Raw genomic sequence first — 24,618 nt, forward strand, 5'->3', positions numbered from 1 at the left:
CCCGCGCCCCGCTCCTCCGCCGCCGAGCCGCCCGCGCCCCCGGGGCCGCGCCGCAGCTGCGGGGAGCCGCCCGCCGCCTCCCGGGGCGCGGGGCGGCCGGGCCGCGGGGCATCGCCAGGCACCTCGGGCCGCGCGCCCTCTTCCGCGGGGCCGCCGCGGGGCCGCCTCCCCGGGGGCGCGCTCGGGGTGTCGTCCGCGAGGTCGGAGGGGTCGGCGGGGTCTGCCGCCGAGTGCCCCGGCTCCCTGAGGCGGCCGCGGGCGCGCTGGTCGGGCGTCCCGCCCAGGGCGCCGCCGACGGGCTGCTCCAGCTCGGCCTGGTCCCGGACCCCGCACTCCACTGGACCCTCCATCCGCTGCCGCGCACCTGGCCGGCTCCTGACCGACTCGGCCGGCCCCTCCTCAGGCTCCTCGCGCGCCGCAGCGGCCTGACTAGCCGCCACCGCCCCCCCGGCCGCGCCCGCGGACACGCCCCCGCCGGACGGACACGCCCACTTCCGGTCTTCGCACTGGCCGCCCTACGGCTCCCGCTGGCCCCGCCCCTCCCCGCCCCGCCCCCTTTCAGTCCCCGCGCAGGCCGCAATCAGTGCTCTCCCCGGAGTACACGCCCTGGCTCCACCCACTTCCTGCCCGTGAGCGGTCCGCAATGGCAGCTCCTGCCTGGGGACACGCCCCGACCCCGCCCACTTCCGGCGCCCGCTCCGGCCGCAATCTGTGCTCCAGCCCCGCCCTGGCGATCAGAAAAGCCGCGGCCGCTTTTCCGCGCGTCTTTCTCCTCGCGTCCCGAGTGTGCTCCATTCCTTCCCCGGCACTAACTGGTCGTTCTCTAAAAGGTCCGGGCACTCCTGAGACAGGCCCGCTTCGCGCGCGCGGCATCTGGGCGCGGTGGAGACGCGCAGCCCGCCCCGCGCCCCAGCTCACTGAGGCCGCTGGACCCCTCCTCTCATCTCCCTCCCCTCCCTCTTGGACCCCTGTCCCCCGCGCTATCCCGCCCGGCCCCCCACGTCACTGAGGCCGCGGGACCCCTCCCTTCAGCTCCCCTCCCTTCCCGACCGGACCCCGCCCCGCGCCATCCCGCCCGGCCCTCCACGTCACTGAGGCCGCCGGACCCCTCTCCGCCGCTCCTCCCTTTCTCCCTCCCGCCCGCCCCACCCCGTCCCGTCCCGCCCCCAGCGCCCCTCCGCCGCCCGACGCGCCACTCGGCCGGCCCCCCACCCCGTCCCGTCCCGCCCCCAGCGCCCCTCCGCCGCCCGACGCGCCACTCGGCCGGCTGCAGCCGCCTAGCTGGCCCTCCGCCCGCCCAGTCCCGCCCGGACCATGTCTTCCGAGGTGGTGCGGCACCTGGTGAGTCCCCGATCCCCCTCCCCCGCTCCCCGGGACCCCCGCCCTCCTGCCACGGCCCCTCCCGGCGGCCGAGGCTTCGCGGGGCTTCCCGTCTTCCCTGAAGTTTTGTCTGAAGCGGGGGCGGTTTCTGTAACGGTCCCGAACGCGCGAGAGCGGGCCGGTGGCGGGCTGGCCCACTGGACTCGGCCTCCCTGGCCTTCAGAAACCCCCCATTTTACCCAGTATCGACCTCCTTGGGATTGGAGCCTTTTTCTCCCGCCTTGGCGCCCTTTTCCGTTAAAAGAACTGATGTGGCTGATTTGTTCGGTGTTCTGTACCTTTCAAGTCCCTTTTATGCACTGATCTCATTTCAGAGTAAGCCGTGGGATGGTCACAGTTGTGTCCTCGGCCATTCCAAGCTGTTCCTTGCCCTTTTCACTCTCATTCTCTTGTGAGTGCCTTGGAGTTTTCCAGACGCTATACGTTGTGGAAGGACCACTTGCCTTTTGAAAATTTTGTTTTAATTTCTGATACTATAAATATCAGTGGTCGTAATCCTTGTAAACAAAAGCTCTTCGGGGGCTTGAGACCAAAAAGTTTGTAAAGTGCTGGTCTAAGCAGTCTCCCAGATTAAAAGTTTAGCTTGTGGGGACCTGAGAGGTTGGGTGATGTTCCCAAGTCACACAGCCAGTTTGTTTGATAGAGCGTGGAGGAGGGTTTTTGTCCTGATTCAGCCCAGGTCTCTTTCCTCTGTGTCCTGTCGTTAGGGAGGTCTCAGCTTTCCTGTCTGGACTGCCTTGTTACCGTTGCTGTGTTTGTGTGCACGTGTGGGTGAGGAAAATGTGTTTTAAACTCTTTGGTTCAGAGTGAAGTTCAGTCTTCAGAATTAAACTCGGGCTGGAGAGAGTTTAATCATTTAATTGATGGTGGATTTCTTGTCAGTTGCTGTGCTTATTTTGCAATAAGTTTACCTTTAATTAAACTTTTTGAGATAATTGTAAATTCTTGTGCAACTGTGAGAAGTAGCAGAATTCCCCAGCACCCTTTACCCAGTCTTCCTTAATAATACGCTGCCAACCACAGTGAAGAGCACACCCAGGACACTGACTCTGCCGTGTGAGGACAGAGCTCTCCTTCGCCCCAGGGCCCTTCGCTGCCCTTTTGTAGCCACAGCTCTTCCTTTCCACTCCACCTCCTCCTTAGCCCCTAGCAACTACTGCAGTCTGTGATTTCTATGAGTTTGTCATTTCGAGACTGTTATATAATGGGATCGCCCAGTGTGTAACCTTTGGGGATTGGATATTTTTCATTCAGCAGCGTCCTCTGGAGGTTCATTCAGGTGTCGCAAGTATCATTAGTTTGTTCCTTTTAATTGCTGAGTAGTATTCCAGGGGGTGGATATACCACACGTTGTTTGAAGGACACCTAGGTTGTTTCCAGTGTTGGGCTGTTATGAATACAGCTGCTTTAGTAATGTAACATGAGGAAGATGTAAGTCGTCAGTTCTCTGGGATTCACATGACAGTTGCATGTTTAATTTCACAAGAAACTGCCAAACTGTTTCCCAGAGTTTCTGCACCGTTTTTCATTCCCATCAGCAATGTATGCAAGATCAGTTTCTCCACATCCTCCCCAGCGCTTGGTGCTCCTGTTTTTTTATTTAGACCTTCTGATGGGTATGTAATGATATATTGGGGTCTTAACTTGCATTTTTCTAATGGCTAGTGATGTTAAACATCTTTTCATGTGCTTGTTTGCCATCTGTATATTCTCTTCAGTGAAATGTCTCCATTTCTTTTGCCCATTTTCTAATTGGATTTTTTTTTTTACTGCTGATTTTAGAGGTTTTTAAAATATATATTCTAGACACCAGTCCTTGCTATGTGGTTTGCAAATGTTTTTTCTCATTCTTTGTGTTTTTTTTTTCATCCTCTTAAAGAATCTTTTGCAGAGCAAACATTTTTTAAAGTTTTGATAACATCCATTTTATCAATTTTTCGTCATATGGATTGTACCTTTGTGTCAAGTCTAAGAATCCATTGCCTAACTCAAAATACCAAAGGTTTTCCTCTTATTTTTTTCTTAACAGTTTTACAGTTTGTTTTACATCTAAACCTGTGACCCATTTTGAGTTAATTTTTGTATAAGATACAAGACTTAGGTCAAGGGTCATTTTTGGCTTATGGATGCTCCAGCATTTGTTGAAAAGGCTATCTTTCCTCTCTTGAATTGCTTTTGCACTTTTGTCAAAAATCAGTTGAGCGTGTTTGTGTGGATCTCTTTCTGGGGTCTCTGTTAGCATGCAGTCTTGATTCCTGTAGCTATATAAATAAGTCTTGAAATAGAGTCGACTGATTCTTCTCACTTTATTCTTATATTTCAAAAAATGTTTTGGCTATTCTAGTTTCTTTGCCTTTCATTATAAATTTTAGAATAGTCTTGTCTACCTACAAAGAATTTTGCTGAATTTTGATAGATATTACATTAAGTCCACATATTAGTTTACGGAGAGGGACTTTTAAACTTACAAATTTAAATTCCTTAATAGTTATCTGGCTCTTCATGTTATTTCACATTGGGTGAGTTGTGATGGTGTGTGGTTTTGTGATCCATTCCTTCCAAGTTGTCAAATTTCTGTGTCTAGAGTTGTTCATAATATTACCTTATCCTTTTGATTTCTTCAGTCTGTAGTGATAGTCCCTTTTTCATTCCTGATATTGGTAACTTGCATCTTCTGCCTTTCTTTGTCAGTCTTGCTAGAAGTTTGTCAATTTCATTGATCTTTTCAAAGAACTATTTGTTTCATTGGTTTTTCTCTATTATTTTTGTATTTTTAATAAACTGATTACTGATCTTAACTTTATTTCCCTTCCTTGCTTTTGGTTTATTTTGCTCTTCTTTTTCTAAGTTCTTGAGGGGAGACCTTAGATCACTGATTTGAGACTTTTCCTCCTTTCTAATATAGGCACATGGTGTTAATGAATTTCCCTCTCAGCAGGGCTTTAGCTGTGTTCCACAGATTTTTGTATGTTGTATTTTCATTTTCATTCTACCTTTAGTTTTTAAAGAGCTCTGTGTTAAATCTCACTGGAAACTCTTCAGATTTTCAGAACTTTTTTTTTCATATTAGAGGACATTAAGACTCAAAGATATGTTGTACAACACAGGGAGTATAGCCAGTATTTTGTAATAACTGTAAATGGAAACTGACCTTCAAAGGTTGTATTAAAAAGACGCAGGGAGGTTTAGTGCATGCTCAAGGAATCACAGCTAGTGACGATGAGGTCTGCTTTTGGCCATATTGTGCCTGCCACTGTCTCCACCACATGTCCCCCATTAGTAATTGCATAAGTTTTATGATTCAAGAGATCTTGACTGTATAGTTACTTATTGCTGACTCTGATAATGGATCTTGTAATGACTTTGACTACCTTTTCCTGTCTCTTGAGAAACACACTCATAATTTTCCGCTTCTTCAGACTATCCTTACCAAAGCTTTTAAATGGTGTCCAGGTCTTTTCAGTTTCAATCTGCCTCTGTCATTTCCTGTTTCAGATGCTATACTTTTGAACTCTTATGTTTCTTTTTCAGTTATCATTCAGTGAGGATAATTTTTGTATCTTAGAAGCTTCCCTCGTTTGTTTTACTTTCTACCTTGAAGTTGTGACTTTTAATTCTTCTCTTTTATGTCCTGGAGTTAATTACTGCCTCAGTGTTTCTGATCTGGAGAGATATCCCTTCCCACTGGTCCAGGTCCTGTAATCATCATAAGACAATGAAAGACTGAGTTCCTGTCTCATCTTCTCTGAAGCTTTCCCAGAGCACTTTAACCTGTGGCAGTCTGTCCTACTGCTTGTTTGCCACTAGTCATGTGCTTCCTTGCAACACCTCCTAACTTATGTTTGGTATTGTTACTTAACTCTTCACATCAATTAAATTTTAGTGAACCTTGCATTTCCCCCCCACCCCCTCAATTAAATGATCTGTCTTCAGGAAAAGCAACCTGTAATATTCTTTGTATCCTCCGTAGCCATGATTATACGTCTTTGAGGACTGGTGTTGAATATTTTTTATATGGGAAGTATGTTCACTTTGAATCATTTTATTCTTGTTGAATGTTACACACATCAGTTATAAATTCTTATGGGCAGCCAGGAGCTGTTAGTCTGCATTTATGTTCTAACGAGGCTCCACCTTCCTCCAAGCCTTTGAGGTATTTCCAGGCTGATTTTCATCCTAACACAGTTCCAGACTGTAACTGTTTGTATTGATTATTTATTTATTTATTTGGGTGTGTGGGAAAGGAGGAAGAGGGTGTTTTAAATTTTTATAGTTTACTACAGAATAGACTTACTCTTCTCAAGAACATTTATTAGCCCTTTATTTTATTTTTTATTTTATCTATCTATCTATCTATTTATTTTTGGCTGTGTTGGGTCTTTGTTGCTGCACGCGGGCTTTCTCTGGTTGCAGCGAGCAGGGGCTACTCTTTGTTGCAGTGCACGGGCTTCTCATTGAGGTGACTTCTCTTGCGGAGCACGGGCTGTAGGTGCGCGGGTTCAGTAGTTGTGGCTCGCAGGCTCTAGAGCACAGGCTCAGTAGTTCTGGCTCACGGGCTTAGTTGCTGCGCGGCATGTGGGATCTTCCCGGACCAGGGCTCGAACCCGTGTCCCCTGAATTGACAAGTGGATTCTTAACCACTGCGCCACCAGGGAAGTCCCTGGCCCTTTATTTTTAACCATACTAAATTAATTTTCTCTGCTTAAGATTTTAAGTATTCCTAGTACAAAATACCTGATTCTCAAAGCTTTTTCAATGAGAATAATTTTCCACTTTCTTTTGATCATATCTGGGAGGAAGTTTGATTTAGATGATGCTTTATTTTAAAATGTTACTTAACACCTTTTACAATTTGTGTCTACCACTGATTTGAAGATCACAGAAATAAGCAGCTCACAGTCTCAATAACAAAACCACAAGATTAAAAACTACCATTTTAAATACCTTTAAAACCAATCATGATTTAGTATGCTTACAATTTTTTATTATTACTTTTAGTAAATATGCATATTTTGCTTGAGTGTTCTTCCTGTCTTTGAAATTTTGTATTTGGCAGTTACACTTATTTGAAATTAACTACTTTCTTTGCATTTCTCAAAAAGTCCAGAGATTTCTTCACTGAGGATCTAGCTGAAGCAGTTTAGATGCAATAGAACTCAAGGTTCCTTACACTATGTGATTCGTTCCAGAACTGGTCATTGTAAAGGTGAACTTTGTGTGCTAATCTTAAAGTTGTCCAGAATTGTGTTTTGGTGACCTCTTTTTCCTCATTTGTTTTGGTTAATTTAAATAATGCCGCAGGGATGTACAGGCTCCCTTTTGGCTATCTGCAGGCTTTCCCTGTCAGAGGCAAATGAAGGTGTGTGGTTAGACCTTTACCAGCTTAGGGAAGCTCTGAGCCCTGGGTTTTCTGGAGCACTGCCAGCTGTCTTTCCAAGGACAGGATACTTTTATTTATTTTTTTGTTTTTTGTTTTTTGGTTTTTTTTTTGTGGTACGCGGGCCTCTCACTGCTGTGGCCTCTCCCGTTGCGGAGCACAGGCTCCGGACGCGCAGGCTCAGCGGCCATGGCTCACGGGCCCAGCCGCTCCGCGGCATGTGGGATCTTCCCGGACCAGGGCACGAACCCGTGTCCCCTGCATCGGCAGGCGGACTCTCCACCACCGCGCCACCAGGGAAGCCCCCAAGACAGGATACTTTTAGACCATGTGTTTGGAACATCTGTTTTGAGAAACATGGTGACCATATTCTCTCAGGAGCCATGATTGACTACATTCTAGAATTTTCAGATTTCTTTCAGTCTGCTTTTTCTGACACTAGAAAAATTTAAATTATGGAATAACTAAATTGTTGGGACAAATTTTAAAAAATGAACCGGGTATTGAGACTACAAAAGGAAGGTGGAGTCAAACAGAGCATGTGAAAGATTTTTGAAATGCAGCCTTTGGGAGAAATGAAGCGGAGGAAAATGAACCTAGGTGTCAGAATTTCACTCCCATTTCTTTGTGTTACAAGGGAAGATGCTTGGAGACGCAAGTAAGCGGAAGTGGCAGCTGTGCCATATGAACATGGAGGGCTGAGGCTGTGGAACCTCTGTTAGGGGAGAGGGATAAAGATACACCGTCTCAGCCGTGTTCCATTTAAGGCCATCCGGAATCTTTTCCTGTTGAAACAATCCTAAATACTCTGACATCTAGGCCTGAGACAACCAACAGATGGAAATGTAAGCATATGGCAGTTTAGTAGAGGTTGCATGGTAATCATTTAGTTCACAAAGGATGTGTTTCAGAAATGCTTATTACCAGAAGTAGAAATTATATAGGAGGAATAGGGTTGTGTTCTGGGATGTCAGACCTGAGTAAAACAACTGAAGTAAGTATTAAAATTATGACATATGCTGAAAAAATAAAACATGCATCGTGAGGCATAAGAAGGAGTTAAGGCTGGGGGAAAGGAGAAGAGGCAGTTTCTGTTTGAGATGGGGGGGGGGGACCAGGAGGATGGGCTGGCCCTGCCGGTTCCCGCCAGGGGTGATGGGGTCCCCGGCCCCTCCAAGCCAGCTTCAGGCAGCCTAGTGTCACACAACCACAGGGCTTACCAAAGGTGAGGTGCAAGAACCGTGGGACGTCTTCTCTGGTCTCCCTTCACTCTCCTCTGAAGAACCGGATCAAGGTTATCCTGCCCTCTATTCAGACCATGTCTATGGAGACAGTGAGGAGTCCTTTTGCTCTCCTTAGACAGTGTGATTGATATGTGTAGGAAGAGGCCATAAGTAATGAAATGCTAGGTAGAGAGTATATTGATGGATACCATAAATGTTTTGTGAGTGCTCTGTACTCGTTTTTTCATGGACAAATGTAAGTTGTGCACAGTGATATTTTCGCTTAGTTGAGTGTATACTCTTTAACTGGGCTGTCACTTTGCGTTATTAATTAAGCCAGGATTGCTTGAATGATTTTCAAACATTAAAAGATGTCTTCGTTATAAAGGAGCTTTGTTTTAAGATGAGTTGTTAACTGGGGCCGTCCTGTATGTGTAAGTGGGAAATTGTCCTCATTGGCAAACTGGTAGCTAGTATGCTCAGTCTGCAGGGCAGTGACTCAGGGCTTCAGAAACAAAGGCATTGAGTTGTCCCCACCAAGTCTCCTCTTGTGAAAGTATAACTAGCTTAGGGAAGGTTAGTCAGAGGTCACTTTCCTAAACCCTGGTGAGATCTCGGGAACGGAGAAAGGAGTTTCATTAGCAGTGAAAACAGGTGGGCAGTTGATTTAGGACCAACCTGGGTGAAGAGACTGGCGCGCAGGGCAGCGTGGAGAGGGCTGCGGAGGAAGGTGGGAAATGCTGCATGCAAACGTGGCCTGTTTCAGTCTTTGTCTAGAGCGGTAATTATCATTTTTCATTATTGCGCTTTCTGGAGAAAAATGAAATTTAAATCAAATTTAGTTAATTAATAACATTTAATTAGTCTTATTAAATTAATTGATCCAATTAATTAAGTTTTCCCTAATGAGAGGAATCCAGTACTAAAGAATTTTTTCAGGTAGGGTTGATTGAGCTTTGGAGGTCCACAAACCACTGATTTTTTTTTTTTTTTTTGGTCCCCCAAGAACCAATTTCTACCACCTTTGTGGTGGGGGGATACCCCCATTGAGAATGCATGATGTAGAGTTAGTTTTTCTAGGAATAGGGCAACAGGTGTACTTTGTCTGCTGCTGGATTTGAAAACTTAGTCTAAGACTGTAAATCGTCTGTACATTATGGGTTAAATAAGGCATTTGTGAACCTACTCAGGACCTTAACTGTAATGTTGTTTCTATGGAAACTCTATTCTAGATCCAAAAAGCTTACTAAAATGAACTTTTGGAAAATACAACCTATATGTGAGATGGTGATTTGTACTAGCTTTAAATTTATATAAAGAGTGAGGCCTTTTTGCCAAAACTCAATATTGAGCTTAGTATTAAAGGAAGAGATGGCCATGGATTAGCAGAGAAGTAATATTTTAGGCAGGAAAAAGATTCTTCATCTCAGACTCAGCCTATATACTCAATCTTAAAATATCACGAGATGCCTTTCAGTTGTATTTGCCAATCATGAAAAAAATAGCTTTAAATTTTAACGTGTATTTTTTAAAAACTAAAGGAAACTTTAACCATTATTTTCAACTTCTTTAGATGAATCTTTACTTTTTTAGTGGTCTGGTAATCTCTAAAGATCTTTGCAAACACTAAAGTATTCAAGGTATATTTTTGTATGGGACACCACTGGGGTAACTGAATGCTCCCCGTGCTAACGTGCATTCACTGGGGCAAGTGCTTGACTTGCATTATCACATTTCTCCTCCCGACTCCATGAGCCGAGTACTGTTATCTCCGTTTTGGGGGTTGAGGGTTAACTCTCTCAAAATTTGTTAACAGACTGTCTCTTGTTTTGCTCCTGTTGCGCTGGTGCCTCATTGGCCCGGGCCCTGGCACACAGCTCTGGCGGTTGCTCAGGGCTCCTGACCTTTGCATCTCTTGCCACCATAAGCAGTTAGCTCCTGCAGCCCTCTTTTTTAAATTTATTTTTATTTTTTATTTATTTATTTTTGGTTGCATTGGGTCTTCGTTGCTGAGTGCGGGCTTTCTCTAGTTGCGGCGAGCGGGGGCTACTCTTCGTTGCGATGCACAGGCTTCTCATTGCAGTGGCTTCTCTTGTTGCGGAGCACGGGCTCCAGGCGCGCGGGCTTCAGTAGTTGTGGCACGCGGGCTCAGTAGTTGTGGGCTCGCGGGCTCTAGAGCGCAGGCTCAGTAGTTGTGGCACACGGGCTTATTTGCTCCGCGGCATGTGGGATCTTCCCGGACCAGGGCTCGAACCTGTGTCCCCTGCACTTGCAGGCGGATTCTTAACCACTGTGCCACCAGGGAAGCCCCAGCAGCCTTCTTAAGCCATACATTTACACTGATGTCATGTTAACCCTTCTCTCTTGTGACCTCGGTCATTGAGACAATTTCTAGGGGCTCTCTGTTTTGGGAAAAGATAGGCTGCTTGTCATATAGTAACAGAGATTCTGTTGTGTGGAAAAGAATTATAATTTACAGTTTCCACATGACTCTGAGAGCCAAAAGAACCTAACACTTAATTGTAATTTGAACAATTGGAGACATTATTTTATTCTCATTGCATATTTGCATATTTTGTTGAATATTTTCTTTTTTATTGCTTCTCACAAATAATCATACATGTATCATCTAAATCATTTAGTTTGTCTTCAGATATTCTGTTTTTGTTAGCTACTGCTTTCCCATGTATTGATTACTTACTTTAAAAATTTTGTTATATCTTTAAGAATTAACTTTTTTATTAAGCTATAATTTATGCACAGTGAAATCTACTTTTTTAGTAGAAAGTTTCATGAGTTTTGATGAATACATACAGTCAGGTAGCCACAACCACAATGAAAAATAGAGAACTGTCCCAGCACCCTCCACCCCACGTTCCTGGTGCTTCTTGCAGTCCTCCTCCTAGTCTCTATCAGCTTGCTGCCCCTATTGCTTTGCCTTTGCCAGAGCATCATGCGTATGGGATTCTCATAGCCTTTGAGCTGGCTTCTTGAGCTAAGAGCAGTGCCTGTGAGATTCATCCATCACGTTGCTCATGTCCCTCTATTGCCAAGTGCTATTCTGTTGTGTGGATGGGCCACAGTTTAGTTTGTTCATCCATTTTCCAGTTGAAGAACAGTTGTGCTGTTTCCAGTTTTTAATAAAGTTACTACATACATACATTCACATACAGGTTTTTATTTGAATAATAGTTTTCATTGTACTGGGGTTGATATCTAGGAGTAGGATTGCTGAGTATGATAAATGTGTTTTTTTTTTTTTTTGGCTGCGTTGGGTCTTCGTTGCTGTGCGTGGGCTTTCTCTAGTTGCGGTGAGCGGGGGCTGCTCTTCATTGCGGTGCGTGGGCTTCTCGCTGCAGTGGCTTCTCTTGTTGCGGAGCACAAGGGCTCTAGGTGTGCGGGCTCAGTAGTTGTGGCTCGAGGGCTCTAGAGCGCAGGCTCAGTAGTTGTGGCGCACGGGCGTAGTTGCTCCGTGGCATGTGGGATCTTCCTGGACCAGGGATCGAACCCGTATCCCCTGCATTGGCAGGCGGATTCTTAACCACTGTGCCACCAGGGACGCCCGGTAAGTGTGTTTTAACCTTATAAACTGCCAAACTGTTTCTCAAAATGTTTGTGCCAAAATTTGCATTCCCACTAACAATGGTTCTGCATCCTTGCCAGATAGTCAGTTGTTTTTTTTAAGCCATTCTGATGGGTATGTAGTGATACCTTGTGTTTTAATTTGCATTTGTCTAATGGCTAATGATGTTGAGCCTCTTGTCATGTGCTTATTTGCCATCCCTACATCTTTGGTGAAGCATCTGTTCCAGTATTTTCCCGTTTTTTAAAATTGAGTTATTGTCTTTTGAGTTGTACAAGTTTTAAAAAATACATAGATATTTCTGACATAAGTTCTTCATGAGATAAATGATTTACACATCTTTTATCCAAGTATGTGTCTTGTTTTTTCATTCTCAACAGTGTGTTTTGAAGAGCAGAAGTTTTTTAGTTTATTAGGTTCAGTTTATCATTTTTCTCTGTGGGTCATGCTTTTGGTATTGTAGCTAGGAAATCTTTGCCTTCTGCAGACAGAAGCTCCTTGACTGGAGAGGAGGAGCCTCTGTGGGGGCCGTCGGGCGGAGGGGACCGGCGGCGGGGGGCTGTGTGTGGAAGCTTCCTGTGGCTCACGGACACCTGGCAGCACAGAGCCCCGAGCGGCGGTGGTCGCCACTCCCCATCATTCGCTCTCATCCTGGAAAGTTCCGGGCTTTGACTCTCACGGGGCTGGCATACTGTATGCTCACCGCCTCTGTTCAGCCACCTCTGAAACGCCTCCTGCCGCAGGGCCTGATGGATCTCCAGCGAGTGACCTGTGTGGTCGCGGCCGATTTCAGCCTCCCGCCCCCTGTCCTTCAGTGTCCTGCTCTCCACCCTACTTTAGCCTCGCCTTCTAGCGGGCAGCACCTTGATCTTGTCGCCATCCACAAGGGCGCCCCTGAGATCTCAGTCTGACCACACCTGCCCTCTTCCTGCTCACTCCACCAGGGGCTCCCGGTCCCCCGGTTCTCCGATCCCGCCGCCTTCCCCTTCCCCTCACATCCTCCACGCCCTCTCGTCCCTTCGTGGCACGTCTCAGCCGCCTCTCTCGCCTCATCATTCTCTCCCGGCAAACCCACGCCGCCTGCGGTCAGGCGGTGCCGGCCTCCGCTCCTGCGTCCTCGCAGCTGAATGCGATGGAGGAGCGTCGTGCTGAGTGCTCTGCCTTCTCGTCGTGCCCACTCGGCTCAAGAGGCCTTGATGCTGCCGACAGCGGTACCGCGTGTTCCGCGTTCATTCACCGTCTCATCCTTCTAGGTCGAAGGTTGGCAAACATTTTCTTTAATGGGTCAAATAGTAAACATTTTTGGCTTTGTGAGCCATGCGGTCTCTGTGTACACTGTGTCCTGAAAGCAGCCGCACACGGTCGGTCAAGGAATGGGAGTGGTACTCGTTCTCTTCCAGCGCTTTCTTCCAGGACTCCATACCTCTCCGGATTGCTTTCACCCTCTTTGACTGTTCCTTCTCAGTCAGTTGGACTGATTACTCCCAGAGCCCCAAACTTGAAGTGTCGGAGTCCCCCAGGGCTCAGTTCTGGGAGCCCTCTCTTTTCTAAGCACCTTCACTCCCAGGGTCACTCACCTCGTCCCACAGCGCTGAGGACTTGCCGTGTATGGATGACATCACAGTTGTTACCTCCACTCCGGGTATCTCTGCTCTGTCCACTTGAGCACGCTGCTGCCTACTCAGGACCTTCACTTGGGTGTCCAGCAGGCATCTCCAGTTGCAAGGAGAGCCGCCTTCCCTGACCCCTCCTTCTGCAGTCTTCCCAGTTCCAGGAAGGGAAGCTCCCTCCTCCCCGTTGTTCAAGCCCAGAACTTTGGAACCGTTCTCCACACCGCTCCACGTTCCACACGGAGCCTTCGGCAAGTTCCACTGGCTCTGCTGTCGAGGCGGATCCAGAAGGTGCCCACATCTCACCTCTTCCACCGCTGACAGACTGCCAGGGGTGAATGCAGTAGCCTTGCACCTTGTCTCCTTGCTTCCGCCTTGCCATCCTTCAGTGTCCCCTCAACACGGTAGCTGTAATGAATCTTTTACTACAAAGATAACTCACGTCCCTTTATGCTAAAAGCCCTTCAAAGCCAAGTTCTTCAGTACGCCATGGGAACGCCGCGAGGTCCGGCACCTCTCTGCCTCTCTCTCCCTCTGCTGCTTCGCCTGCTTGCTGTTCCGGGAACCCAAGAGCACACACAGCTGCCACATCTTTGCAGGTGTCCATTCCCTCTGCCAGGAATGCTCTTCCTCCAGGTGCCCCTTCACCTGCTCTGCTTCCTGTGCTCCTCCGGTCTTCGCTGAACTGCCGTCTTCCCTGGAACCACCCTGTTCAGAACGGCACCCCTGACCCATGCCTCCTCCTCACTTGCTATCCCCATCCCCCTTGGCTGCCTTATTGTTCTGTGCTGCATTTATTATTCTCTGTTATCACGTCATAGCTTGTGTTTCACTTTGATTTTTGCCTTTCTTCCCCCAACTGGAATGGAAGCTCCATAATGACTTAATGTTTTTTCTTCTATTTTATTAAGTTATTCAGCCCCAGGGCCTCGGACAGTTCCTGGAATATAGGAGCCACTCAATTCATACCTGTTAAATAAATGCATTTTTATAGATATTTGAGGAAGACATATTCTTTTTTCTACGTTATTCTTTGTTAAATTCACATAAGTGATCATATTAATGGATATCAAGAAGAAAAGGAAATATTTATTCTCCTCCCTTTAGAATCAGACTCTTTACATGCTCGCTCATATGTATAAATAATTTTTACTTGTAACCATGGTGTCAACAAAATCTTATATTCTTTTTTGCCAGTTAATATCACATATAATTTCTCTTAATTTTCATAATTATTGCTTCTAATCTTTGTAAAAATATTCCCTGTAGCCAATATTTCAGTATAGACTCTTAGTATATGCAACTTTATCCTTCCTTTTGAAGATTTATCTTTTTCTGACTTACAAAAATGGGATAATAACTTCTAAACTGTTACTAGTAATACAGTACTAACTAGTATAGTATTAACTGTGTTCTGTCTGAAAAGTAAACCTGACTGGCTTAGTGAGTTGGGCTGGATTTTTAGTGCTCTTATCTATGTGGAAGAGTACAAGTCTTATGGAATCAGGGGACACTTTAAGAGAAATGGGAACTACCACTGTATTTGTTTTTAATAACCCTGTAAAAATTACCCTAGATTTATTTTACACTTGACTAAAGATTCCGGTGATTAGGTGGAAGCTCCTTGAGGGATCCGGCGCCTGTAGGAACCTTAAACTCAAATTTTCTTTCCTGCTCAGCACTGGGGCCTATCAGTTTACCTCTGTCTGAAAGGCGTGGAGGTGCTCCTGGCCTCCCTGGGAGGCTGAGGGAATGTCCCGCCCCTGCTGCCTTCTGAAACTGAAGCCGCCTTAGGTTACACTGCACTTACAGCAGCTTCCAGCCACGCCAGGGGTGCACTCATGCTTTTGCACACATTGACTCCTTTACGTCCTTTTCTCCTTTGCTAGGAAAATTCCTGTTTCTCCCTCAAGGCTCAGCTCAAGCCTTTTCTTGGCAGTGCCATCTCTAACCGTGCGGGGGTCATTTCACCGTGAGCCACTCCTGTGCCCTGTCCATAGTTGGATGCATGTCTCCTGCCTGTGCTCAAATTCAACCCGCAAAGATATGACTTATTCACCTTTGAGCCTCAATGCCTGGGGTCCTGAAAATGTAGGTCTTTTAGTAAATACTGTGTATATTTGTGGAATAAACGAAAAGCAATGTATATTGATAGACTTCCCACTTCTTCCCCAGTTTTCTTTTCTTCCCCAAATGTTCCTTGTCAATTTTAAGTCCTTTAAACGAGTTCTTCTGCCTTCCCCTGTCCTAAGTAATTGACTTCTCAACTTTGATTGGCTTGTCACCTAGCCTGCCTGGGACATAATTCCTCTCCCTGGAATGCAAACCATCTACTTTTCATTTAAATAAGCCTTTCCATATCAACTAGGTGTGGTTGTGTTGTGTCTTTCCTTAATCCCCCTTGTCTGTACTTGCAGTTGCCCATGACTCATCCTTCACTCTCCATCACATCACATACTTTTCCCCATTGCTTGCTCACAGGTCATACATTCTGAGTTGAAAGCGATCTTAGAAGATCAGAGCAGGAACTGGCGCCACAGTTTGCCCAGGTCAGCAGCTGAATCCTTCCCGGGCAGCCCATCCCTTCTTGTTAGACACCTTGAGACCTTCAGAAGTATCTCTTTGTTGTGTCAGGTCAGCCTCTCTAGTTCATTCACGGGTCCTGCTTTTTCCCTTGGGAGATTCATCTCCATGAGACAGACTATAGAAGTTTGAATATGCTTGCTGGCCCCTGATGCTGCAACAGGCCAACAGCATTGGGGAAAAGTACCTCACACAGAGCTAGAAAGTAATTTTTAGAAGGCTTAAAAACTTCCGTATAAGACATGAAGCCCTAAGAGAACTCGGAAGAAATTGAGATTCATGTTTTTAAAAAATGTGGAGTGTGGAAAGATTTTCTAAGCTTTACATTTAAGGAAGAACCCATAATAGAAAAGACTGATAGACTGAGCTCTATGGAAACCGAGAAGATCAGTGACAAGTCCAGAAAAGACATTTGTAATACACATGACAAGCATGGAGCTACATCCAACAGCTCTCGTTAATAAGAAACAAAAAAGGAATACCCTAATAGGCAAATGGGAAAACGTGAACTGGTGATGAATGAAAATATACTATGTACTTTTTAGGCCAGTAACCTGAAAAAAAATGTTCAGAATACCAGAAATCAAGTTAAGATTTCAGTTTTTGCATAACAGATTGACACTTAAAAATTGTTAACACCTGTACTGATGACTCTATAATCAAATGATACTTTATTTTTATACTGATTTTGGAAATGTAAGTAGTTTGGCAATATGTTTATACCTCTGACCAGTAATTACAGTCTTGGGATTTCTTGTGAGAAAACTTATCAGTGATCCTTGGTTGTACAGGTATGTGTGGGGTCCTCAAGGAAGAGCCAGGAGTGTTAGAGATTGACTGGGGGGGGCCATGGGGCGGGGCGGGGCGGGGCGGGGGGTGGGGTAACGCCCTGGAGGAGAAAGGGGAGGAAGCAGAATCCACACAGAGACCCTCAGAGGCCATGCGGATCCAGCAGAGTCTGGGCCAGCCCACTGCCTGCCAGGGCAGCCTGCGCGGGGCAGAAGAGCCCAGGTCCTGACACCGCACTGAGCTCAGGCCTCGGCTAGGGCTGCCTGGGAAGGCGTGGAGTGGGTCCAGTCCTGCAGGCCCAGCTGCTGGAGGGCATCAGCTCATTGCATCCTGTGTAGCCAGAGCGCAGTTCTTGTTGGAGGGACATCTGCGGGGCACACCGTTGGGCTGCTACGGAGGAGTGTTCATGGTAGTGTTACTAAAGTGACACAATTAGAAAGGGTGTTTTTTTTTCCTGTAATAAACATAAAATACTCCTTTTCTAATTAAGTGGGGGAAAGTAATTTCAAAATAAGATTGCATTTGTATCTGAAGCGGCTACATACACATTACTGTAAGGGTTTTTTTTGAGCTTAAAATCCGTAACTCTTTTTCATATGAATTACTATCAAGAATTTTCCCATCTTGATGATCTTTTGAGGCTGCATATGAGACTTTGTAGTTACCCTTTAACTTCTATGTTTATTGGAGATGGTGGTAAAATTGAAGTGATATTTTGATGGAACGTGGCCTACCCTAAGCTGCCCTCGACCAGGACTGTCTTGGAGGGACAGGAGGCCAGCATGTTGCTTCTCGTGACAGTGCCCAGTCTTATTGATTCAATTGGATTGTTTCTTTTTTTCCCTGGTTGTAATTAGTATCCACTTCCAGAATCAACTTCTGTATAATTTGAATAAGGTAATTTTACCACTTGTTTTTAGGAAAATTTTAGATGAGTATATTAACTTTATTTTTTATTATTATTATTTTTTTTTGTGGTACGCGGGCCTCTCACTGTTGTGGCCTCTCCCGTTGCGGAGCACAGGCTCCGGACGCGCAGGCTCAGCGGCCATGGCTCACGGGCCCATTCCCGGACCGGGGTACGAACCCGTGTCCCCTGCATCGGCAGGCGGACTCTCAACCACTGCGCCACCAGGGAAGCCCTATTAACTTTATTTTGAAAGTTTACTTAAGCTGAAGATTTTATAAAATGATTTTAAATAATGCATCTGTGGAATCTTTCAAAATATTGTTTTAAGCCAAAGAATGCGGATCTCTTGAAACCCATAAAATAGGCCCAGATAACTATTTTGACCTCTCTGCTCTTCTCTCTTACTTTTTTTTTTTTTTTTTTTTGGCCTAAAGAACTCCAAGCAGTACCAGAGGACAATTTGAAAACTGTGCTTCTATCTCTTGGATTAGCTTTACAAAGATACAAACTGTGGGAAAGTGAAGTTAAAACGAAGCTATTGTAACCCAAGTCATAATTCTGTTCCTCCAAAGCTCATTGTTGTGCCTAGAGGGGTGATGAGGCATTACAGGACTGTTTCCAGGAGGGTCAGAAGAGTCGTCAGGAAATCTAGGGTCCCGTTGTGAAAGAACCACCGAATTTTCCCCATAACTGACCGGCAGGAAAAAGGTCACCTACCACCTGTCTCCAAGGGACCCCAGGACAGATGGTGTGCAGCCTCTGTTGCGTTGCCCATACTCCCCAAACTGATATTTTGAAGAAGGTGGAGAACCTGATCTTCCCCAAAATGTTCTGGCATTTTTTCTGTGATTCGTTATATACAACAACTTTTAAAGAATGTGTTAGACTTTGCCAGGAGTTAAAAGTACTGTATAAAGTTTTTCTTTCTAGGATGTAGGTGTAGAGATTTAAATACATGTGTGTTTGTGTATGTATGACGTATGCTTGTATTTAAAATAAAAGCTGCTGACTGTCGTCAAATGTAGATGGTGATTTTGTTAGTTTCCCTGGTGCCTTGGAATGAGATTTGACTGCCTATGATGAGCTTGTTTTCTCTCTAAGTTCTTAAGATCAAGGGCCGTGTCTTTTCCTCCTGAGACCCAGTTCCCAGCATAGGATTTGCTAAGAAGCTAGTCAGTGGTGGAGCAGACTAGAATTCCACGTCCAGATTTTTTTAAAATTTAGTGTTTGCCACTAGAGGGACTGGGTCAACTCTTGTCCCTTTGTTATTTTACCTTCAATAATGTCTTGTTAATTTATTAAAAACTGTTTTCATTCTAAAATGTGTTTTGGAAATTTGACTAGTCAGGTAGTACCAGTGGAAAATACTAAAAACAACTATTTATAATACTTTTATGTGACTCATTTTTACTTCCCGATCAAAATATTTATCCACAGAGATTTTAAGTAAGCTTTTTGGCAGGTGTTCAGAAACACAGGAAATGAATAAACAAAAGTGGATATCTGATATGAACTTACATAAATGACAGAAGTGTAACCTTGGTTTTATTAGGCAAAGTTTAAAGTTTAATCATAAAGGAGTACAAACCCTATCTCATTTTTTCTAAGCAAATTTTACACATCAATGAAACGGCTTCCTAAGCAGCATTTCACAAAAATTTCGATATGCTCTCCATTATATTAAAACCCCAAAACTACTTTCTTAGTGTAGTTTCTTAAAGATTAATTTTCATTAGAGTTCTGTAGTTGAAGTTCAGTTAGACGTGGCGGCACCCGCCCCCATCCCGGCGGCAGCGGATGGCCGCGCGAAGGCTCTGCTCGCTTTCCCTCCGGGCCTGCGCGGGGCCCTGAGCCGGAGCTTCGGGGGCGCCTGGGTCCCGACAGCCGGTCCCAGCCCAGGCGGACACTCCAGGCCTCAGCCCGCAACTCGTCTGCCCCTGCTCGGCTTCTCGCCTCTCGTAACTTCGCAGCTAGAGACGATGAGCGTTGTGTTTACAGCAAACTTTCCCTCACAGCTCACTTTATCCAGATAAGAAATCCGGCCTCCCTTCCGGGGCTCAGGGGTCTTCCCACCTTATGCCGCCTCACCTCGCCTGATGCTTGGCCGTCTCTTGGCCCAGCGCAGGGTCACTGGCTTTCCTCTTTGTGCGCGTGGCTGTGACCGCTGCTCTCTTTTCCCAGTGCTCTCGCTCTTCTGTGCTGGCTCAGGGCGGGGATGTGCTCTCTGGCTCGTGTGACACACCGTGACAGGGGCTGGGGGGAGTCAGGGAGGTGTGTGTACAGTTAAAACCACACTAGGCCAGTTCTGGTGGGCTTCGTATCATTACGTGCTTTTCACTTTTTAAATGGTAAAAACACAGCCAGTGCTTGTGCGTTCATCCCGAGCCTCGGCTGTGCTCTCATGCGGGGCCTCTTCCCACTGGCCAGAGCCACCTGTCGCCACAGTGCACTCAGTTGGCCGCTCAGGGTTTGGACTCGCTACATGTTAAGTCCCAGGGCCAGACTTCAAAAGCGTACATTACCCAGAAAGTACCAGAGGAAGGGGGTCGTTAGCGTTGTGTAGAACGCAGTCCCGACATGCCCCGTGTGTCCGTGTGGCATTGCGTTCACAGCCCAGGGTGGGGGAGGGGCGGCTCGAGACGCCAGACACGCCCCTCCCTTGCTGCAGGATCCAGTCCCCCGTCCCATGTGTGGGCCAAGCTGTTCACTGCAGCGTAGTTCACTGTAGTTAAAGACAGTGCATCTGCATGTTGTGTAGTTTACAGAACAGAGCGCTGTCCTGTAGAGGGAGTGAGGCAGCTCAGTTCTGCAGAAACAGTCTGCACCAGAGAGGTTTTTTTTTTTTAAGAGGGAGTGTTCATTATTTATTTATTTGTTTGTTTGTTTATTTGTTTATTAAACAGTCACAGATTTATTTATTTTTGGCTGCGTTGGGTCTTCATTGCTGCGCGCAGGCTTTCTCTAGTTGCGGCGCGCAGGCTTCTCATTGTGGTGGCTTCTCGTTGCAGAGCACGGGCTCTAGGCCCATGGGCTCAGTAGTTGTGGCTCGCAGGCTCTAGAGCGCAGGCTCAGTAGTTGTGGCGCACGGGCTTAGGTGCTCCGCGGCATGTGGGATCTTCCCAGACCAGGGCTTGAACCCATGTCCCCTGCGTTGGCTGCAGGATTCTTAACCACTGCGCCACCAGGGAGGTCCCCCCTCCATAGATTAAGTGGAAAGGAAACACCCGCTGCAGAGCATGGGTTATGTGCCATGTCTGTGAGCCAAAGAGGCTGCACGTTCCCACCACGCACATCCTCTACCCCCAGGAGGTGGCCTCTGGGGAGAGCACTGCCGAGGTTGCAGGGAATCAGGGGAGGAAGGGAACGTACTTATTCTGCTCTGTGTTCTCATTGGCACCGTTTGCGTTTTTTCTTACTACATCCATGTTCCTGTTACTTTTTAAAAAGGCCACGTTTCCTCTGTGCCTGGCACTGCCCTCCAGAGTAGGGCGGCAGTGCCCTTGAGGCGGTTGCTAGGAAATTAAATTCCCACAGCTTCTCTGGTACTGTCTTCCCCACTCCCTGCATACAGGTGACTGAGTACTTGGTCTACACTTGGTACAGTAGAACGAACACCAGCTTTGCAGTCAGAGTAGACCTGTGCCTACCGCTTAGTGGCTTGTATGGTTTAGGGTGAGTTACTTAACCTTTCAGAATCCTAATTTTCTCGTGCAGGCTGTGGAGTGGTAATGTACAGCGTAGCTCAGATCTGTCCTGAGGATCAAATAAGAGCACGTACTCCGTGAGCTGGCATGGTGATGGGCATGTGGTAGGGGTTCTATACATGATAATTTTTACATTTTTGTGTGTGCGGGTGTAAGTGCAATAATGTGTATCATGTGTTGGCTATCACATATTACTTACCTGTGCAGATATCCTTCCAGCAAGAAAACCACAGTTTTAAACATGAGTCTCTTGTATAGATTATAAGTCAAAGCTTGGTGATAATGACAATATTGGAATTCCTTTTTAATGTAAGTACATTACTTAGATATAGGTTTTTTTGGAGTAATATCTGTGTTTTCTTTTTCAGCTCTTTCAGTCTCACATGGCAACAAAAACAGCTCATATGTCCCCACAAGTATTTGACAATGAAGAAAAAGTGAGTATATCTTTTAAGTAGACCCACCTTGTACTCCGGAGGCCTCTGGTTTCAGAATAACTAGTGAGAGACCTGACAGACTTTTGTTGGCACTTACCTTGGATATGAATTAACTGTTATGTTGATGCAAGTTAAAAATCAGTGACGAAGTGCGTCACCGTCGACTGTCCGCAGCGTCTGTACCCGCCCGACGTCAAGCAGACGCAGGTTCCAGCTCTGGCACGGCAGGCGGGGAGCCTGGCACTGCTGCAGCGGGCGTCCTCGCAGACCCTGGTGATGACAGGGTGGGCGCCACGGACGGCCCGGTCAGACCGTAGTGCTTCTGAGGGCCTTCTGAGTGCCTGCACGGGAGGGGTGCGTTTGGGTAATTTGTATTAAAAGTTATATTTAGAAAGAGGGAGTAAATTTAATTTGGTGAACGAGGTGAGTTGTCAGTGTTTTCAAAGAGAAAACTGTAACCGTGAGCACGGGTCACGAGATCCCTTTCCTTTAGCTCCGTGCTCCGGCAGCCTCTGCCTCCCCACATGTGCTGGGGCCCCCCCACTTCCGAAGCTTGGTCATCTGGCCACCGAGCTGCCGTCATTTTATCGCTCTTCTCTCATCGGTAATTGTAGTCTGTTCCATCTTTATTTTATCACCTCGCAGACTCTGAATTACTCTTAATCTGCCTTCTAACACGTTGCTTTGCTGAAACTACTGTAATTGTTTAGTGATTGATGCACTGAGTGCTCACTGCTTAGTCCTCATTTTCTCCAGCCCCTCTTCTTCATTAAATGATGCTGACCACTCCCACATTTTTGAAAAGCTTCTTTTATTTCCATGACATTAAAATCACATGTTTCAGAACCAGGAGGGATTCTATAGGCCATTTAGTTCAACTTTTGTGCTTCCGATAGAAACTCTAACAAGTACTGTTCTAATTCTCTTGAACGCTCTCACGGCCAGCTGGGAAGCATAGTGTGTTTCTTCATTCTCTCTCCTTTTTAAATCACAGAGATAACAGGCTTACCTGGTAACAGGGACTCGAAGGGCACAACTCGTTCGTGGACTAGTTTTCTGTTGCTCCGTAACAAATGGCACGGACTGAGTTGCTTAAAACAGCAGCTGTTGATTAGCGCCCAGCCTGCGGGTCGGGAGAGCCACGCTGGCTCCCCTGGCTTCTCCACCCAGGCCTCACGTGCAGGAGGTCGGCTGCTGGTTCCCAGCTGGGACCGCACCCCACCCCCACACCCACCCCTGACTCTTCCAGGTTGTCGGCAGAGTTCTGTTCTTTGCTGGCCGGTTGCTGCCAGCTTCTGGAGATCATTCTTAGGTCCTTGCGACCCATACAGCAAGGGGAACTGGAAAGGCAAGGCCCCTTCATGCTTCAAAACCCTTCCACTCGGAAGTCCTCTGTCCGGATTTAAGGGTCCACCGTGGATAATCTCCCTTTCTAAGGTTAACTGATTTGGGACCTTAATGACACCTGTAAAACCCCTTCACCGCAGCACCTAGATTAGTGTTTGAATAACCAGAAGGTGTGGGTACACCCGGTGCCGGCCGTCTTGGGGTCCTCGTGGGAACTCGCCCACCATATACAGTGACAAGCTCGTCTTTCTCACCTACACCTCCAGGTCCACTCCCAATAGTCTCTCACTACCCTCTGACCTCTTCATCCATATTCATACATATATGAGAATATATGAAAAGATTTTTTCTTCTTGAAACTCAAATCACAGTGAATAAATCACTGTTTAGATACTTAGCATTTGAGATTTCTCCGCGTGTGGAATGTGTCAGTCGTTCAGGATTCCATCGCGTGGATTCACTACAACTTGTTTATCCATTTGCCAGTTGTCGGACCTTTGCTTGTTTCTTGCCACTTCTGACTGTTTGGAGGAAAGCTGCTACGACCATCCGTGCGTCAGTCCTTGTGTGGATGGGTGCTCTTTATTTTGGGTGCTGGCAAGTGGGGTTTTTTGGCTGTGCAGTTACGTGTATTTAACTTTATAAGAAACCACTGCCTGCCTTCCAGAGCGGCTGTGCCATTTTGCATTTGCAGCAGCGAACTTTTTAGAGTTCCCATTTTTGTTCATCATCTCCAACACTTGATGTTATCAGCCTTTAAAATTTTTGCCATTTTAGTGGCTGTTCAGGGGTATCTTATTGTAGTTGTGCTTCACATTTTCCTGATAACTATTAATAATGTTGAGCACTCTTTCATTTGCTCATTGGCTATTTTGTTATCTTTTTTGTGAAGTGTCCAAGTGCTTTACCCTTTTTTTTAAAAAGTGGGTTGTCTTGTTATTGAATCTTACAAAATTCTTTATGTATTCTGAATACAAGTGCTTTGTCATATATAAACTATTTTCTCCCAGTCTGTGACTTGCATATTCCTTGATGACTCTAAGTTTTTAATTTTGATTAAGTAGACAAATAGGTAAATAATAGATTGTCACAATACCACACTCCTTGGTGATTGTAGCCTCAGATTAGGTACCGTAAGTCCTTCAGCTTGTTCTTTTGTACAATCATTCTAGCTGTTCTAAGTCTTCTGCCTTCCCATATGAATTTTACCATCAGCGTGTCGGTTACTGTACTGACAGCATATATTTGGGTCTTGCTCTTTTATCCAGTCTGACAATTTCCTTTTAATTGAGAAGTTTAGACCTACACTGTCTCGTATGGTGGCCACTAGCCACACGTGGCTATTTAAATTTAAATTAGTTAAAATTAAATAAAATTTAAAAGTTCCTTCCTCGGGTGCCTGCGTCGCGTGCAGGTGCTCAGTGTCTGCACGTGGCTGGTGGCTCCTGCTGGCAGCTCAGCATTGTCATGGAAGGTGCTGTTGGACAGCTGGCTTAGACCACTTCTGTTTAATTATAGACGCAGCTGGTTTAAGTCTACCAACTGGCCATGTGTTTTCTTCTTTTTCTTTACGTTTTTTTTTTTGAATTTTATATTATTTTTTACACAGCAGGTTCTTAGTAGTTATCCATTTGATACATATTAGTGTGTACATGTCACTCCCACCGCCCAGTTC

General features: G+C 46.2%; 2 protein-coding genes across 9 annotated transcripts in view; one reads left to right on the plus strand and one right to left on the minus strand.

The window, feature by feature from the left end:
* Positions 1-440, minus strand: part of SOWAHC (sosondowah ankyrin repeat domain family member C) — a 4,747-nt gene extending 4,307 nt beyond the window's left edge. The window contains exon 1 of the mRNA XM_024116601.3: positions 123-440. Coding sequence (XP_023972369.1) covers positions 123-350 — 228 coding nt within the window. The 5' untranslated portion in view covers positions 351-440. The remainder of the gene's footprint in view (positions 1-122) is intronic.
* A 784-nt stretch (positions 441-1,224) lies between these two features.
* Positions 1,225-24,618, plus strand: part of SEPTIN10 (septin 10) — a 58,395-nt gene continuing 35,001 nt past the window's right edge. For 3 of the 8 annotated variants that reach the window (XM_024116574.3, XM_028497158.2, XM_028497159.2), the window contains exons 1-2: positions 1,227-1,341; positions 21,528-21,596. In XM_024116574.3, coding sequence (XP_023972342.1) covers positions 1,315-1,341; positions 21,528-21,596 — 96 coding nt within the window. In that variant the 5' untranslated portion in view covers positions 1,227-1,314. Of the gene's footprint in view, positions 1,342-6,514; positions 6,587-7,394; positions 7,603-21,527; positions 21,597-24,618 lie in introns of those variants that run through there. The other 5 variants (XM_007119276.4, XM_024116576.3, XM_024116575.3 and 2 more) reach the window with 5 other exon arrangements.

Source organism: Physeter macrocephalus, chromosome 12 (assembly GCF_002837175.3).
Source record: "Physeter macrocephalus isolate SW-GA chromosome 12, ASM283717v5, whole genome shotgun sequence".
Classification (NCBI taxonomy): Eukaryota; Metazoa; Chordata; class Mammalia; order Artiodactyla; family Physeteridae; genus Physeter; species Physeter macrocephalus.